Source organism: Protopterus annectens, chromosome 5.part0 (genome assembly GCF_019279795.1).
Source record: "Protopterus annectens isolate FY-2018-M chromosome 5.part0, PAN1.0, whole genome shotgun sequence".
In the NCBI taxonomy this organism is placed as follows: Eukaryota; Metazoa; Chordata; order Ceratodontiformes; family Protopteridae; genus Protopterus; species Protopterus annectens.
Genome location: NC_056735.1, coordinates 1,239,082,379 through 1,239,101,834, shown reverse-complemented (window position 1 = coordinate 1,239,101,834; position 19,456 = coordinate 1,239,082,379). Strand labels below are relative to the sequence as shown.

Sequence of the window (19,456 nt, the reverse complement as noted above, 5' to 3'; positions counted from 1 at the left end):
GAAGAACCGGGAAGGGATGTCCACTTCCCCCTCTGTTATCTACTATATATTTAGAGCTGTTAGCAAATGTATGAAGGATTTACAGGTTCTAGTATATAACTGGTGTGGTAATCAAGGAAAAGTTAGCCTTATTTGCAGATGACATTATTTGTACTTGATAAAGCAAACAGACATTTTGGTTTGTGATATATTTTGATACAGTTTCAGATCTCTTCGGGAAATAAAACAGATGAAGATAAAACAAAATCTATAGAGGTAAATGATGTACCCACACATGAATTGATTTATCACTACCCCTATTTATGAGAAAATAAGATGAAGTATTCAATTGCATGAATTAAAAATTATTCTGATAAGTCAGCTTGGGATATGTGGGAAGAGACTTAAAAGATAAAACACAAATTATGAAACTGGAAATTCTTGATTATTGATATACATGGTAATGCACAAGCAGTGAAAATGTTTTTAGTTCCTTTGGCCTCATATACAGTTCAGGTGTGTTTTATTAATCAGAGGAAGATTTGTGGTTGACAATTAATAAATAATTAAAGGAATTTTTTGGGAGTGGAAGACGACAAGAGTTGAGGGATAAGCTGATTTTCTCTATAGAGCATGACAGTTTGGAGCTATCTGATTTCAAGGAGGTAATTTAAAGTTATGCAGTTAAGGCTCATACACACAACTGAAACATAAACTTCACTTTCAGTAAGGTAAAAAGCAGTGACTGAGTGACAAAGTGGGCAACAGGCTGATGTAGCTTGTGTACCAGAAGGTGCCAAGTTGGTTTCCAACCATCCCCATAATGTCAAGGATGACTTTTCCTTCTCTACCTAACAGCCTATGACACTGGAGTTTGACATGTTTTTTATTGACAAAGAAACTAAATAATTAATGGGTGGAAATAATTCATGTCCAAATCCAGATAAATAGTAAATCAGCAGAAGAAAAAGTGAGAATGCAGAGCTCATCTAAAACATAATACATTTAATAAAATAAAAACATAAAAATGAACTGTAAAGTAAAAAAATACCAAATGGATAAGCGCTTTCAGACCTGGTAAGGTACTTCCTCTGATCTTTAAACAGTTCTACAGTTAAACAGCCGTGGTGGTATTCAAAGAACAGTCTTCAAAATATGACCAATAATGACAAAGAGTAAAAAAAAAAACTCAGCCTAACACCTAGTATATCATACTCAATCCAGATTGCTATAACAAGCACTAATGAACTAACAGTAGGAAGTACAACTACCTATCTAAAAAAAATGTAACATAGCATAGATCCAACCTTAAAACTAACAATGGAATCATAAGTTATCTAAAAATAAACAAAAATCAAACCTGCCATCTGTAGACAGAGAATTTGAAAGAAATTGCAAGCTCAAATAAAATAATAACAATAAATAAGCAGATAAATCAATCTTTTACTATCAAAGTCTCATGCCAGTATTGAAAATATCTATTAAATAACACACCAGGAAAGTTTAAATATCTTGAATACTAAATGTCCTTATCAGTGTGAATACGGAAAAGAGTGTTAACATAGTTCCTGCAGGGGTGTGAAACTAGGATCGAGTGCTAACATGGGTCCTGCAGGGGTGTGGACACAGGATCGAGTGCTGACATGGGTCCTGCAGGGAGGCAAGTCCAGGAGTTCAATACTGTGATCTTCAGCATTTTGGTCTTTCAATGTTACGGTTTCAAGATTGTCATTTTCAAGACTGTGGGCTTGAAGGTATAAACCACACACATATATTTAAGTAGCAGGGGCTATGGGGGGCACAGCCCCCCATATGGGAAGTACAGGGGGGCATGCTTCCCTGCTTATACTTGGAGAAGAGTAATATGGTTTGTGTTTTATTTGTTTCTGTATGTACTTATGCTGGAATATAGTTAGTGCTGGTGTCCTGTGTGTTTTCAGTATTTTGAGTTTGCAGTATTTTGAACTTTCAAGATTTTGCTCTCAGGATTTTGGTCTTCAGGATTTTGATCCTTCAGGATTCTGTAGCGCTCCCATATGTATATACATACATATATATATATATATATATATATATATATATATATATATATATATATATATATCACACACACACACACACACACATATACACATACATATAAAATTTGATTTTTGGAAAGTTTGACTGGGCATTAATCCCATTTTTATTGGAGGCCCGGGGAGAAAAGTTCATAAGGCATAATACAAGTTTTACTTATATATATATATATGGTATATGTGTGTGTGTGTCCATCTCTCTCTCTATATGTATATATATATATATATATATAGATATATATATATATACACACACACACACACAAGAAATGTGTATTAAATTACAATAAATTATAGAGATTAGATCAACAGAGGAAAAAAACATGATTGCATCAGAAACAGGCAATAAAGATGCATATGTATATATAATTATCTAAGTATAATTATAATTTATATTTGAATATTATGGAGAAAGAAGAAATAATAAGGTACAGGAGGTGCAGAAACAGAAACCTGACATGTTGTACCCGAACTGTAGCTGCCGCCGCTTCTTTGTTGAAAAGCATAGTCAAGAATTCTAATATAGAGGAAATGGGAGCTTAGTAGGGATCAATGTTATTTTGAGAAACCCATGTAGAAAATCTCTTCCATTTGCTAAGGTACAACTTCCTAGTAGAGGATTTATGGGAAGATATTAAAATTTGCTGCATTTCATTTGAGAGGTTATGGAACCTGGCTATGTTGGGAATTGGAGCAGACAAGCTATCAGTTTTAGGGACTAAAGGGATGGATGAAGAGCCCCCAACGAATGCGTCAGAAGGTCTGGAACTGGGTCCAGATTCCAAGGCTCTTCCAACAGATGAAGTCAAAGGAAGGGAACCAAATCTGATAAGGCCAGTGAGGGGCTATTAGAATGATGGTCCTTCCCAGGGCTTTTGCTTTCTGTAGTACTTTGGGTATCAAGGGAATTGGTGGGAATGCATAGAGGAGACCCGGAGGCCAATCGTGTACGAGTGCGTCCCTTGGGAATCTCCCAGAGGAGGAATCCGGGCAAAGTAGCTTCTGCATTTTGTGTTCATGTGGGAAGCAAAAAGATCACAGCAAGGCTGGCCCCATCTGTGGAATATTCTCTCCGCTATCTCTTTTTTGAGGGACCACTCATGAGGTAACAAAATTGCCCTGCACAGTTTGTCTGCAATCACGTTGGAAATCCCCAGGATGTGCGTTGCTATCAGAAAGTGCTGGGTGGATGTAGCCCACTGCCATACTCTTAGGGCCTCTTGACAAAGGGGATAGGACCTGGTTCCTCCTTGTTTGTTCAGTACCAGACCACTTGACATGTTGTCTGTCTGAATCATAACTGTCCCCAGAGGGAGAGAGTCCTGAAAGTACTGCAACACCAAAAGTACTGCTCCCATCTCCAGGACATTTATATGCAGATGTGTCTCTTGTTCAGTCCATGTGTCTTGGGCTGTTCTCCACTGAAAATGCTCCCCCCACCCTATCAGGGAAGTGCCTGTGGTCACTGTGGCTGATGGTGAGGGTAGGATAAAAGGACAATCTACCGTTACTTGAAGAGAGGTCAACCACCACCGAAGATCCTTTTTGCATGCGTTTGTTACAATAATGAAATGAGACATTGGGAGCTCTTAATAAGACCATTGAGTGAACAGCAGCCATTGTAGAATTCGCATGTGCATGCAACCCAACGGTATCACTATTATTGCAGCTGCGATCATGTCTAACAACTTTAGCACTTCTGATTCTGGAGCCTTGTCTCTGGCTATGATGTTCTGGACTTGCTGACGAAGTAGTAAAATTCTTTCTGCTATAAGTTTTAAAGTGGTGTCCAAACCTGCTCTGATAAAAGCAATATGTTGCGATGACGACAAGGCAAATTTTTCTGAATTTATGGTAATGCCCAGTTGACTGCAAAGAGCAAGAGTGGTGTCCCTGGCTTATATTAGCTGATGCCTGTTGGTGGTTGTGAGGAGCCAGGCGTCTAAGTATGGAAACACCTAGCAAGCTGGGAGGCTACTTTGTCTAAAGCTCCTGCAGCTACCATACCCTGAAAAGTATCTCCAAGCTCTTTTAGGAGGTCTCTTTGCAGTCTTGTGAAATGTGTGAGATAGTTCAGTGAACGCATGGCAAAAGTCGCTGAACTGTACATGCGCTTCCCATGTCTATCAATGAGCCTAGAGTCTCTGTTAGGAGGATGGATAGAGAAAGAAGTTTCTGACATCTACTTTTTGGTGGCTATCACCACCACCATGGCATCAACCGGAACTCCCTTAGTGAGAAAGGACTTATCCTGAAGGGCAGAGATAAATGTATTGGACCTCCTAGGGACAGGCTCCATGGTGTCCAGAGACTCCCACGCCCTTCATGAGACCAGCTCCATGAGCTCATCGAAGGGTGGAAACACCCAAGAGGTGGAGAGTTGAGACAAAAAAGCCTTCAGGAGAACCGACTCATCTTCAATAGGGTTGGTGGGCTTCCAGCCACCCCTCTGCTTAAGGATTTCTAATATCTCTGCAAATGAAATATCTTCAGAGGGGAACCATGGGGACCCTTCTGATTCATCTAAGTCAGTATCAGATGTGAAAGACTCCTGCGGGGAGTCTAAGTGCTTCCTCTTGCAAATTCTCTTCCTGAGAACCTCATCAGTTGGAACGTCTGGTGAGGTCTCGGAAGAGTAGGGGCCACCCAGTGGGGCTTCCTGAGGCTCAGGGTCTCTAAGCTTCAAAGGGATCTGTGAGGCAGAAGTGGACACAGGCACTTTTGGGGAGGAGGTAGTTGGACCTGAAGCTGTAAGATGTCCTGGGGGATATCACTCTCCTCATGGCTTTGAAGGTACCTCTGTTCTGATTTAAAGGAACTGCTGGATCCGAAGAAACAACCAATCCCCTTGGCACTGGAACAGTGGGCTCTGAACCAGAGGTAGGAGCCGAACTCATCTGAGCCAAGGTCCTGAGAGGCAAAGTCAAAAGCAGCAGGTTAGTCCGACTATCCTCCCTGGACCCAACCAGAGAGTGTCTGCTCCTAGACTCCTCGATGGGCGCTGAGGAAGTCTGAGTAAATGAAACCGATGGCACTGGAGCAGGCATCTGCTCCGAAGGCTCAACAATCATCAGGTCCAACTCCTTTGGCTCCAATGGACCAGTATGGCTTGGAGGAGGAAAAGAAGTCGATGGCATAACAGTCTTCAGTTCTGAAACCACTTGGGTCAGAGCTGATAAAAATTTAGCAAACACCGCTGCCTGTATCAACTTCTGCACCAGACAATCTCTATCCAAATCAGATAGGCTGATCGAGGAACGAGATGAATGTATGGAGGGTGGTACCGACTGGAGAATGGGAGACTTTAATTCTTCCGAAACCGGATCTAGGACTGGGGAACGGCTCCGAAAAGACAGGATGCTCATCTCCGAAGGCTGTGGAGCCAACGTCAACTTTTTTTAGATTTTGTCACATCAGTAGAAAAAGCCTTAAAAGACATTGAAGACTTGGGAGACTGGCTAGATTTATCCTGGTCACTCAAAGCTTCCTGAAAGGAAGATTTTAAAAGTTCTCTATCAATTACTTTTCTTTTTCTCTCATGTAATACTCTGCTAGAAAAAGAATGGCAAATGGTGCAGCTCTCTTGCAAGTGCAAGGCTCCGAGACAGTAAACACAATTTACGTGACTATCTGTCACTGACATCTTTTGTCCACACTTTGGACATTTTTAAAACCAGACTTGGGATGTTTTTCTTTATCCTGGTCAGCCATGATACTATCTACTATACCAAGAATACTTGGGTTATTCAACAAGAAAGTACACACACACAAACTTTAGAAATTTTAGAATACACTATAATACAAACTGTAAATAGCCCCTAAAAAGAACAAATGGGCTGTATAAATGTATAAACGCGCACACACACACACACACACACACACACACACACACACACACACACACACACACACACACACACACACACACACACACACACACACACACACACACACACACACACACACACACACACACACACACACACACACACACACACACACACACACACACACACACACACACACACACACACACACACACACACACACACATGCACACAAACAAACACACACACACACACACACACACACACACACACACACACACACACACACACACACCAAATGTAACTATCTATAAATGCTTGTAAAACACTATACTAATTATCTATATAAGGGACACCAAGAAGGGAAGGGATATGAAAGGCCTATAAAAAGCGAAGGACAAAAGGAGAAAGAGAACTATCAAACTTTAAAGCTATAAAGATCTAAGTTATAACTAGCAATGACTATCAACAACTAAGAGAAAAAATTTAGAAAGTTTTATAGAAAAACTATACTGGCCTGAGCTGTGCTTGGAAACCTCTAATCTGTTGCAGAAAACTAGATCTGGGGTAACTCAAAGTGCATCATGGGACAGGGACTTGGCCTCGAGCTGTCTGAAGACCTCGAGCTTTGCAGAAGGCTGACTCGGAGCCGAGGAGCAGCTCCGAACCATCTGTAAGAATGAATGGCGAGACAGAACAACTTCACATAGAATATTTAAAGATGAAGATATATAAATGGAAAATAAGAGAGAAGTAAGGGTAGACTAAGAACACTAAGACAGAGATAGTGGGCATATAGTAGATGGCAAGGAGTTTGGAAGAGAAAGGAAAGACAGTGCAAGAGAAAGAATATAGGAAGATGAAAATAAAAGTGTCAGTTTAACCTGGAGAAAGGCAAAAACAGAGACTGGAGTTAAGAAGGTATTATTTTAGGGTATGCTTAAAAATGGGACTTGTACTGTTGCTCTTTTTCCATGTTTTGGCTACTATGCAGCGGTATAAACTAAGTCTTATTTTTTTAATTTTACGGCTTTTAAGAAGCTGTTTCTCAGATGAGTGAGATGGACAGTTAGGATGGTATTATTTGAGAATGTTACTGATGGATGGACAGCAGAAAAGATTGTGTGGGCAAGTAGAAGTTGAGTACTTGACGTAACTGGGCAATTCAAGCCAATTTGATGTTTTCATTTTATTTAGTTATTTATCTGACACTTGTTAAACAGGTTTGTCCTACTGAGCCCATTTTCAGTGGACACCTGAGGAGAAAAGCTCCAGAGTTGTATAGACCAAAAAGTAGTAAATATATACGAAAAATATTTATGAATACAGAAAAAAAACATGAAAAACTTGTAGTAAATACATTTGCAAGATCAGGGTAATAATTTTTTTCTAAAAAAGAATGGTGGTATTAGATAGGAAAACAGTGAGTTAAGAAAGGAAAAATAAAGCGGTGTTAGTTTATAACTTATCTTAAGAGAGGGTGTTAAAGTAGAGCTTAATTATGATATACAGAAAATAAAGTAGAGCTTAAGATATACATATTTACATGGCTTTTAGTAGCCTTGCTTGTGGAGTTAAAATGAAATAAACAGTGTGTTTACATTAGAGAAAATAGTGGAGTCTAATAATTGTGTACAGAGTACTGGAGAAAAAGGGGTGTGGAGGATTAGTTGGGGGTCATGGCAGAGGCAGGACCTTATGTTAAGGAAGGGTTGTTTTAGCTCCTACTTAACACGAGCGCCATTCATAGCAGAGCAGTGATGAATTTTATATGACAGGTTTCAAATCTAGCTATCTGTTATAACATAGTTCTAGTTTTGTGATGAAGGAGATTTCAGTATCAGTAACAACTGGTGAGGCATACAGCAGACAAGGTATAAGGTATGCATTTGTCAGCATGACTAAGGAAGAGTTGGTGAGGATTTGTTTGGATCTGTACCAAGTTTTTGATGTGTTTTATTTATACAATTTTCTACATGAAGATCAAATTTCAGTTGATCACCCACTGTGATGCGTAGTAACTTGGTATGAGATACAACTCCAACATCTGTGTAGTTAAGAGAAGTTATTTTGAAGTTGCTTCTGAGAAGTGTTAGACATTTGGGGAGAAATAGTAATAGCTTAGTTTAGAGGGATTTAGGAAGAACTGGTTTTAACTGAGCCAGTGTTCAATGGAGTTTAAGGCATTTTGGGTAATGGAGTATAAATGGGAAGAGTGTTTGATGAGCAGATGAGGGTGGAGTTGTCAGTATACTGGATGACGGAAGCCTGTTGGGAGGAAGTATGCAAGCTGTTAATAAAGGTGCTTAAGAGAATAGGTCCAAGCATACAGATTTGGGGCACATTGGCATTAACTGGAGAAAAGATGAGTATGCAGACAGCCATTTTACATATTATTGCAGATGAGAACCAGCTGATTGTTGTAATAGACAGACCAAGTGCAGACATTTTAGAGGATAATTTGGAGTGAGAGACTGTGTCAAAGGCTTTGGACAGATCTAAAAACAGGGAAGAGACCAAGTTATTCTTATCTCTAGCTTTGATAATGATACCTAAGAAGGTAACCATGGCAGTTGTTGTGCTATGGTATGGGTGAAAACCACATTGGGTAGAGGTTAGTAGACTTTCTGGAAGAAGCTATGTTAAGATTTGCTGATGTAAGCATTTTTCTATCATTATAGAGAGGGTGGTTAAGATAGCAATAAGCCTAAAGTAGGTTATTTTGGAGGTGTTACCACCTTTGTAAAGCATTATGATGTAGACATGTTTACAGAGAGATGGGACGTGATTCTTTAATGGATATATTGATCAAAATGTAGACTGGATTAGCAATGAAAGTAGCCCCAAGCTTTAGATATTATATAGCTAGGGTGAGCAGGCCTTCAGCTTACTGAGTATGTGTCTTATATGTCAGGTAGAGTCAGTTTTTAAGGAGAAAAGAAGTTTAGTGGAAGTGGAAACCTCATTTGTGAGTTTGTAAGTGATATTATCTGGACACCTGAATTCTTTCACGAGATGAAATTATGTTGGTGGATATCAGCTTAAAAGGACATAAAGAACTCTAAACACAACAGTGTGTATGTAAGTCTATGGTCAACATCTCATAAGTTTGAATTTTCAGTATGCTGACCATAATCAATTCATGTAAGCAGTTTTCATTAACTTAATGCAAACCAAAAACATTCATTCCTTCGTTTACCTCTTCATTTATTCCTGCTCTATATCCCTTTATTTCCTACTACTTTCTAGCATTCTCTCATTTACCCTGAAAGAAAATATCTGACCTGTATTAAGTCACTTTCAGCATAATAGAGAAACAGTTTGAAGTACCTCTTCATACAAAATTCAGTTAGAAGCCTTATAAATGACAGTATGAATGATACCAATGGATTAACATCAACTTGTAACACATGGTTTTCTTTATATATCTCAGAAATATGACAAAAGCATTTTTCCAAACATTTCTCAAATGTTTATGTATCTCAAAACACTAATGTGTATTAACTATATGAAATAATTTCTTCAACGGTTCATAAGTTCATAGGTTCATAGTTTGATACTAGGCTATTAGCCCTAGGGCCTATACAAGCCTAGCCATAACAATTCCCTGGCTATTTCTTCCCACACTATTTATTTCCCTGGACCCGTCTAGCAGGGCAACTGACATGATCCCCAGGGTGAATTTCCTTTCTCCCATCCAATCGCCAAGGTTCCTTTTGAAGAGGGCCAAGGAGGCACTCTGCTTGACATGTATGGGCAGTCTATTCCAGAGTCTGGGGAGGCTCTGGGTCAGGAACCTATCCCTCCAGCATGTTTTATTTATTGTGATGACAAGGTTAGATCCCTGGAGCATGTGGCTCTGAGGGATTTGGATTTCTTTAAGTGCAGCATGTCCAACAGCTCTGGGTTTAACATGGCCTTGTATGTTAAGCAAAGATCGCCTCTGAGTAGACAATATGCCACAGAGAATAGCTGGAGTTTTATAAGGCGGTCAGCATAGGGTATCTGCTTTAGGCTTGTGATTCTTTTAGTGAGGTATTTCTGCGGCCTTTCCAGTTGTTGCAGATGTCTTGAGAGGTACATACCAAATGGGGCATTGTATTCTATAATGGGTCTAATGAGGGATGAGCACAGTGGGACAATGACCTCCTTTTTTCTGGATGAAAAGCCCTTAGTGATGAGGTGTGCCACATAGAAGGATTTCCTGACTGTTGTGGCGATGTGGTTATCGAAGGTGAGACCACTGTCCACCTGTGTCCCTAAGTCTCTTATCACACTTTCGGTGTATAGTGTACTGCCACCTATGTGGTAATTTACAGGCACATGTTTTTTCCCAAAGGGGATAACTATACATTTCTTGGCATTGAGCTTGAGCCCATGGCTCTGGCACCAAGCATCTGTTTCTGTAAGGCCCTTTTGTAGAGTATCCACATCATTTGGGGATTCAATAATGGCTCCCAGTTTGCAGTCATCTGCGAACTTTGTTAGCCAGAGTCCCTTAGTGTTGGTCTGTACTTCAGAGAAGTAGATGCCAAACAAGAGTGGTCCCAGGACTGAACCCTGAAGTACTCCACTTGTCACTTGTCTAGAGCTGAATTTGGAGTCAGCTACTTTTACAGTATGGGTTCTATCAGTAAGCCAGTTGGCAACCCATCGAGTGATGTAGGGATTAATGCGCAGCTTAGTAAATTTATCTATGATTCCAGAGTGGGGGATGGTGTCAAAGGCCTTGTCGAGGTCCAGATAGGCTGTGTGGACTGCCTTATCCTCATCCAAGGCTCTGGAGACTGATTTGAAGAAGTCAATCAGGTTCAGGAGACAAGATCGGCCCTTCACGAACACAAACTGGGTGGGGTCCAGTGTTTGAAGGTTGCCAATATCTTTGTTTATAAGTTCCATGATAATACGTTCCATGGCCTTGCAGACCAGGCTCGTCAGACTGATGGGGCAGTAGTTCCCGGGATCCAAGGTGGATCCCCTTGTGGAGTGGGATAACTGTAGCTGTGCGCTACTCAGTGGGCACGAAGCCTGAGGTGAGGGTATGATTAAACATGACACTTAGGTGAGGTGCCAGTTCATTTTGTAGCTCATGTAGTACACAGCCCGGGATGTCATCTGGTCCCATGAATGCTGTATTCGTAGCTTTGGAGAGTGCGTTTTTCACCTGTGTAGCGGTTATTACCAGAATTTGGCAATCTTCTGGTATTGAGATGGGCTGTTTAGGGGGTGAAGGGGGGTGAATTTGGCACTGAATCGATCTGCCAGGATATTGGCAATATCCTTGGGATCAGTATACTTAATGCCATTCTGTTGAAGCTCAGAGCAGATCTGAGCATTGCCATTTAGATTCTTGACATAGTTATAGAATGCCTTGTGGTTGTCTTTGGAATCTTTGGCAATTTTATTTTCATAACTAGCTTTGGAGGATTTTATGAGGGATCTCAGCTTCTTACTGAGGCTGGTAAGGGAATTTTTTCATCATGGGATTTTCCTATTTTCTGCAACAGTTTCTTCCTTTTGTTGTAAAGTTTGTTTATGGCAGGGGACCACCAGATTGGCTTCCTTTTTTTGGAGGAGAGCATCTTGATTCTATTTGGGATTGCACGATTCATGCATGAGTGGATATGCTCATACAGTGCCTTAGTGTAGGACTCAGCAGTCGAACTTTCAGTTCCCATCTGCATGAGTGTCATGAAGTTTGTCACTTCTGACTTGAGTAGCATGAAGTTGGCTTTGGAGAAGTTTTTTATGGAGGTTTCCTTACTGGGGCATGGGGGTGGGATGTGGATATTAAGGGTGATTAGCTTATGGTCTGACCTGACCAACGAGAGGGTGACCATAGGTGTGGAGCATTGATTTCCCATGTTGGTAATTACCAGGTCTAGGATATTGGAGCCCCTTGGTTGGACTATGGATTAGTTGATCCAGGGCATTGGAATATATGAATTCCAAGAACCGGTGGGCAAAGGTGTTGGTACATGAGTAGTTTTCCCAGTTAATGGCAGGATAGTTGAAATCACCCAGTATAAAGTTGTTTGGCTGTATCTTAATATTTTCCAGTATGTTTAGAAAGGTGTAGTGAGAATCTTGGGGCATGGTGGGGGATCTGTAGCAAGCTACAATTTGGATTGCAGTCTTACCTAGTGTTAGTTGCACTTGGAGAATTTCAGATGCATTGTGTTGGGCAACTAGCCTGGTGGTGTGAATATCCTTGGTTAATATGGACACTCCTCCACCTTTAGTGTTTCGATCCTGGTTTAGTGGCTGAAAAGTGTGGTAAGAGTTGTAGCCTGGTATTGCAGGGGTTCTCGCTGCAGTCTTGAACCAGGTCTCAGTTACTGCACAGATATCAATGTTCTCCATTTTTAGGAGTGCCTCGAGAGTGTGCATTTTGAGGTTTAAACTTCTAGCATTTAGTAGTATTACCTTAAGATTTTGAGTGCTTGTACCTGTTATGGTGGTGGTTATGTCCAGTAACCTGAATCCCAGGGGTGACAGGTGAAGACCATCTCTGGCAAAGCATCATGGTCTGTCGATCATGTCGTCCCAGACAGACAGATACTGGACCCCTTTGAATGACACTAAAAACCTAGGCAATTGTTGAAGTCAATCATTTTGTCCTTATATTGTCGTATCATTCTGGGCAAAGGCAGGATGCTACTCAGGGCTAGGGTCATACCTGCCTGGGCCACATGATCAGAGAGCTCTTCCATGTCTCTTTTCATGTAGTCCAGGGAGGTACGTCTCAAGTCATTCACTCCAACATGGACAATGACAGAGTTATATTTGTACTTGTTGTGGAGTGACTTGAGTGCATGCGTTATGTGGCGGATCCTGGCACCTAACAGGCAGCTGACTGTAATTTTCTCCTTGTTCAGCCTGGTGAGTGGGACATCAGTGTGCCTGACTATAGAGTCACTTATGGCTAAAGTGTTAGGTACATTGTGCTGCCTTAGGGGCCGTTGCTGGGTGGCACACTGGTGTTGTGAGCTATGTGGCACTTTGGTTGTGATCGGTCCTTGTTTGCGTTTCAGCTTCGGAGGTCCTTGTTGCTTGGGCAGGTTACAGTTAAGGGCCTCCACATATGTGGATTTAGTGTTGCTATCAGTGGGTGTTGGTGGAGAAAAAGATTTTCTCACATGTGCTAATAACACAAGTTCAAATATGCCAATATATGTTCAAAAATACCGAAATCAGAGTTGTATTTAGATGTTACAATTTTTGAAAATTCCACTTTTTTATTTTTTTATTATTATTATTTTTTTTATCTCACCCCACTGCCTGCTAATCATCAGCTCTCTGTGATCTTTGGGCAGCTATCAGGGAATTTTCTTATTAATCCCCAACTCTATACATTGATCTCTAGCGTTGATGCCCACATCACAACAGGGGCCCACTAAGCCCTCTACAAGTGATAATGAGGGATAAAATTACCACTGAGTGAAACAATCCTGCATCTTCAGTTGTGGCTGTATGATCAACAAGTCTCTGACTACACTGATGAAACATCCACAGGACCCACAGTCCCTCATCCAGGAACAGGTAAGATAACATTTGTAGTTCCTTTCTACCATTACCTGCTTGGCACTTTTCATGCCTGAGCCATTATTTGAACTTGGGTTGTCTGGGTCACAGACAGACCTTTGTCCTTCCATGACAAAGAACAAGGTATCAATTGCGCTCTTTTACTAACTGCAACTCATATGTTGCATTTCCTTGCAAAATATTTAATAGTGTTTCCCAATGTAAAATTATGATTATGGATATAAAAACCCACTTGAGCCACCACTGCATAAAACTTTAAAACTTTATTGTAAAATACAGCAGTGATATGCGCTTTTAAGCAAAATTGTTCTTCAGATCCATATACTAAAATATTTTTTACTTTAATTAAATAGATACATTCAACCAATCAGAATCGAGTAATCGGCCTAAGCCTCCTCAAAGCCGGTTTTAAAGGCAAAACACCATTTAATCCGGGCAGCCGGTCTGCTTGTATGTCGGCTATACATTAAGTTCACTAAATTCAGTGTCCTGATATAAATCTCCTCCTCTTTTATTCTCCTTTTGTATATAAAGCACAACAAATTTAAAGGCATGCATAAGATTTAGTCCAACATGCTGCTCTAAAGCACTGTGTTTGTCATTATTCCGAATGTCTCTCATATGCTGTAAAATTCTTTCTTTAAGCATCTGATTGGTCTTCCCTACGTAAAATGAAATATATTTTAGGCACTTAGCAGAATAAACAAGATTTCTAGCTCTACAATTGGCATATAAATTAGGCTTACTCTTGTAAGTGGATCTTGAAAAATTTTGAAAAGTCAATATGTTGGCATCCTTTTCAATGCATAAAAGGGAAAGAGTCTTCACTAGTCAAATTCTTTTTCTATTGTAATCCATTACTAGGGTATATATCTTTACATAAAATTCTCTTCAGACTCAATCCATTCTTATAACTGAACATCAGTGTTTCTCCCACAATATTTCTAATCTGAACATCAGTTTTTTGGATATTCCAGTTCTTTCTAATTACTTGATTATCATCCTAGTACAATTATTACAAGGCAGTGTTATTCTTAAGTAATTCTTCCTTTTCCTACATGTATCCATTGCAGGTGGATCCAGGCATGGTGTTCCATTATTTCCCATTGGCTTTTTAAACCATGGTTTGGCCGTGGTTAACCAAACTCTTGAACATTCTTTAGCTGTTTGACTTATTTCTTCAGGCTTATAGTCCCTTGACACAAAATGGCTGCTCAGTTCTTTTATTTGCTGTTCATATATACAATTGCTAGTGCAAAGTCTAGATGTGCTCATCATTTGTCCTTTTACAACATTCGAATAGACATGTGGTGGACGCATGTTGTCTTTTTTTAATAATGTATTTCTCCAGCATTCTTTTCTATAAATTCTTGTCTGAAAGTTACAATGTTCATCTTTATATAAATTGACAGTCTCTTCAAAGAATGCTTTCATCATAAAAGTCAGAAAACGTGTACTCGGTTCTATGTACTGTATAAATGACTGCAGTTGATCAGATTATAAATTTTGTAGGAAAAACACCAATGCTAATGTATAAGAATGGATTGAATCTGAAGAGACTCTAATATAAGGATATATATCCTAGTAATGTATTACGACAGAAAAAGAACTTGACTAGAAAAGGCACTTTCCCTTGTATGCATTGCAACAGATGTCAACATATTGACTCTAAATTTTTTTCAAGATCCACTTACAAAAGTGGAATATAAGCCTAATTTATATGCCAACTGTAGAACTAGAAATCCTGTTTATCTTGCAAAGTGCCTGAAATGTACTTTGTTTTCGTAGGGAAGACCAATGAGATGTTTAAAGAGAGAATATGAGAGACATTCAGAATAATGATAAACATAGTGCTTTACCACAACATGTTGGACTAAATCCTATGTATTTGCAAGATTTATATCAGGACACTGAATTTAGTGACCTTAAATGGATAGCCGGCATGCAATCAGATCAGCTGCTCGGATTAAATGGTGTTTTGCCTTAAAATTGGCTTTGAGGAGGCGTAGGCTGATTATTCGATTCTGATTGGCTGAATGTATCTACTTAATTAAATTTAAAAGATTTTAGTATATGGATCTGAAGAAGATTGCTTGAAAGCGCTTATCCCTGCTGTATTTTACAATAAAGTTTTAAAGTTTTATGCCGTGGTGGCTCGAGTGGGTTTTTATATCCTTATCAGTTTCTTCTTTTAGCACTACAGGTCTTTAGTGCTCCTGTAGTTGCTGGTTTTATCTTCATTAAAATTATGATTATGGAAGCTACTGTATTACAGATATATCTCAAACATTCTGACATATGTTTATTTCCTGTATACAAATCATGAAGCGAAACATCTGGCAAGAAAATGCTTACTTTCTTAATGATAGTGAAGCAACATTTGCTTTTCAAATCCGCAAAAACAGAAATACTTATAAACATTACAAATGATGGCAAATACATTCTAATCATTTACTCATTAATTTTCTGGCACCTGTTTTATTCTACTCTGGGGTGCAGGGGAAACCTTCCCATCAAGCAAAGGGAATAAAGCATGGAACGAATCTTCTTTAAGTAAAGTAATTCCTTTGCCTTCTTTCTCTGTCAAGATTCATCCCGATGCACACTGCTATCATTTTTATAAATTCATCATGATGGAAAGCATTTCCTTCATTCTCACTCCCGAAGGATTCTGAAACAATATGTATTTGCAGAAAGACTCTGTACACAGTTACAACTTTTCTGTCTATGCTTGCCAGTACAGGATTTTGCCCAGAACACAAACTGCTTCAGAATCTGTGCATCTGTCCTCTTTTTATGTATTTTGCGTATCTTATATGTGCATGTATGCAATGTACCTGCTCTTTTTTCCTGCATACAGACAATACAATACAGTACATGCCTGTCTGTCTGTATGCATTAAAAGGTCGCCTTTACTTAAAGGTTAAGCTATTGTATCAAAATACTTACTTGTTTTTGATAGAGGCAGTTGCATTTCTTGTTCCATATCAGCTAGCTTGGCCACAGAAAGAAGAAAACTGCCAAATATCTGTTGCACATTTTTGTTGTACTCAACTGCAGCAGCAACAAAGTCTTCAGGGAGATCTTCAAGAATCACCTAAAGAAAACAGTTACAAAACTGTAGAAAGATTAACACTTTAATGCATACATAATGTATTTGCTTTTCGACAGTCAGTTTTTCAAAGATAAAACTGACTGCTTAAGTGATAAGACCAATGTTAATGATGCTTGCCTGGGTGTTGCCCAAAATCCTGAAAGACCAAAATCCTGAAACTCAAAATCCTGAAAACACAAATAATGCTAATATGTCACTATAAAGACACTAATATCTACCAACTGACCCTGACCCTAACCCTAACCCTAAGGTCCGTCACTATCGCACACTCACCTGACCCGCCCTAACCTAACTCACTTAAACCGCCCTAACCCCAATATTTGTCACTATTGCATACATGCCTAACCTGCCCTAACCCTAACTCACTTAAACCCTAACATAAAACCAACCGCACACTTACCTGACCCCAACGCATGACCTAACACCACAGGGCTAACAATAGCAAAGCCACAATGACATCAGTATGTCTATTTTGTGTTTTCAGGATTTTGAGTTTCAGGATTTTGGTCTTTCAGGATTTTGGGCTTTCAGGATTTTGAGTTTTCAGGATTCTGAATTTTCAGGCTTTTGGTTTCAGGATTTTGATTTTCAGGCTTATGATGTTTCAGGCTTCTGAATGGGAACCACACACACACACACACACACACACACACACACACACACACACACACACACACACACAAACACATGCACACATTTGTGTAGCATTATTCATGCCCCTACAGACACACAAACACAGATGTCCACAGACATGCACACACTAATACTCCCGCACCCACCATACATCTTTCACAAATGTACCTACCCTGCTAGTACAACCACAGGAGTGAATGGATGACAGTTGTGATTTTTACAGTAGTAATTTTTCCCCTACAGTTAAATTTTATTCAGTTGAGTGATACTCTGAATTGTCTGACTGAGCAAATCCTGTGCATTGCACTTAATTTTATGCCTAATATTTGGAAAAAAGTCATACATTGTAAAATCCCATTCCTCATATCCCTCAGACGGTCCCATTTTTATCCTCCCACCTTAGGAAAGATTCTGTAATAATTGCTATGCTTGCATCTTACTGAATACATCAACCAATACCACTTTCTCTCTCAAAAGCAGCATGGCTTTTGGTCTGGTTGCAGGGCCTCCACAGCTATCTGGACACTCAGTGACAATATTCTTGGAATGGGCAAAGGCCTCATTACTGGAGTCATTTTTAATGACATTACCAGAGCCACTGATCTTGTTGATGACTCAGTTCTCCTAGACCATTTCACTAAAATAAGCATTAGCAATGACAGCTTCCCTGGGTCAGAAATTAAATCTCTAACTACCACTCATTCCTCTGCAGAAAGATGTCCCCCAAGGATCGATTCTACCACCTCTCCTTTTTTTCTTTTTACATTAACTAACTCCCCTTTGACCTAACCCACTTTCTTTTCCTACTTATGGTGATAACATAGTCCTATTCCACTTCAATTATTCACTCCCCTCTTGAACTCAAACTTCAGGCTGATTTCCACGCCCTTAATCAACGGTTCAATGATAAACAATTATAGCTTGACTCCTCTAAAACAAAAACAATACTTTTTTGGTACTAGGCAAAAGCTCATTTCTATTTACAGACCTCTGCAAAATGTCAACCATCTGAATAACACTATTGGATATGTCCATTCATTCAAATACCAAGGAATTTGGTTGTAACCGATCCTAAATTTCCATCTCCGCCTGGATTATGCACACACACACACACACACACACACACACACACACACACACACACACACACACACACACGCACACACATACACACACACACACACACACACACACACACACACACACACACACACACACACACACACACACAAATTAACTCTCTCTTATTCTGGGCTAATAATTTCTCCACTTTAACTTCCATACCATGAAGAAATGTCATAGGTAAAGGGATATTACTGGCTCAACTGTAATATGGTCTCCTCTGATTCAACCTCTAAAGAAATGCATCTAGCACTAAAATTATCTCAAGCATCATATACAGATTTGTCACTAGCTCCCCAAGAAAAAACACTATTATAAAAACATTGACAAAGCTAACTGACTACCTGGAAACAATGTGCTGTTTTTTTTCTACTTGGCTCTAAGCTGCTTAAACTTACCAAGAATGATACCTCCTCCCCGTTAGCCTCTGACTATTCAAAGATGCAACAGTATACTACCTTAGAAATCTTAACCACTCAGGTCATCTACTCCAAACCCCTCAAACTAGGCTCACTCTACTGTGGAAGCATCTGTAATGACCATCTAGGTTGCTACTGAAAGTAGAACAGAGGTCCCTGGTGTGAAGAATTAACCATCAATACCATTTAATGCACACAGGTGTGATGTGTACTAGATGTCAAAGTACTAATAAGTTGGCTCTACTGGATCTTAGAAGCACCCACTGCAGCTTCATCAGGAGATGCCATCATGGCTGCTGTTGTTTGTCATCCTTAATTGTCTGAGAATATCTTCCACTGACCTTATTGATGACACATTCATCTGTGTAAGGTAAGTCTGGATACAAAGTATCTTGTCCAAGGAAAAAAATATAAGACCCTGCAAAAAAATCTACAATTAAACACAGCAAAAATCCTCCAAGTAGAAGTGATTATTATCATAATGACCAACTCTTAGAAAATGATTAAATTAAGCTAAATTAAATTAAATGAAATTAAACAGATCAATCCCAAAAGAATAATAGGACTTCTTTACATGGCTGATGTGCATCAATTAACTAGACAGGGGAATGGATAAATGTTCCTTTCCTAAAGGCTGGCAGCCACAGTACCTAATCCTTTACTAATGACCATTTCCAAGAAGGCTGCTCCCATAGTAATGACTGCTTTGGATATTTTTTGGTCTATGTACATAAAAGG

The 19,456-nt window shown here is 39.5% G+C and overlaps 1 protein-coding gene across 1 annotated transcript in view; it reads right to left on the bottom strand.

Moving 5' to 3' along the window:
- Positions 1-19,456, bottom strand: part of LOC122802346 (probable ATP-dependent RNA helicase DDX60) — a 682,486-nt gene that overhangs the window by 336,633 nt on the left and 326,397 nt on the right. The window contains exon 6 of the mRNA XM_044071983.1: positions 16,379-16,526. Coding sequence (XP_043927918.1) covers positions 16,379-16,526 — 148 coding nt within the window. The remainder of the gene's footprint in view (positions 1-16,378; positions 16,527-19,456) is intronic.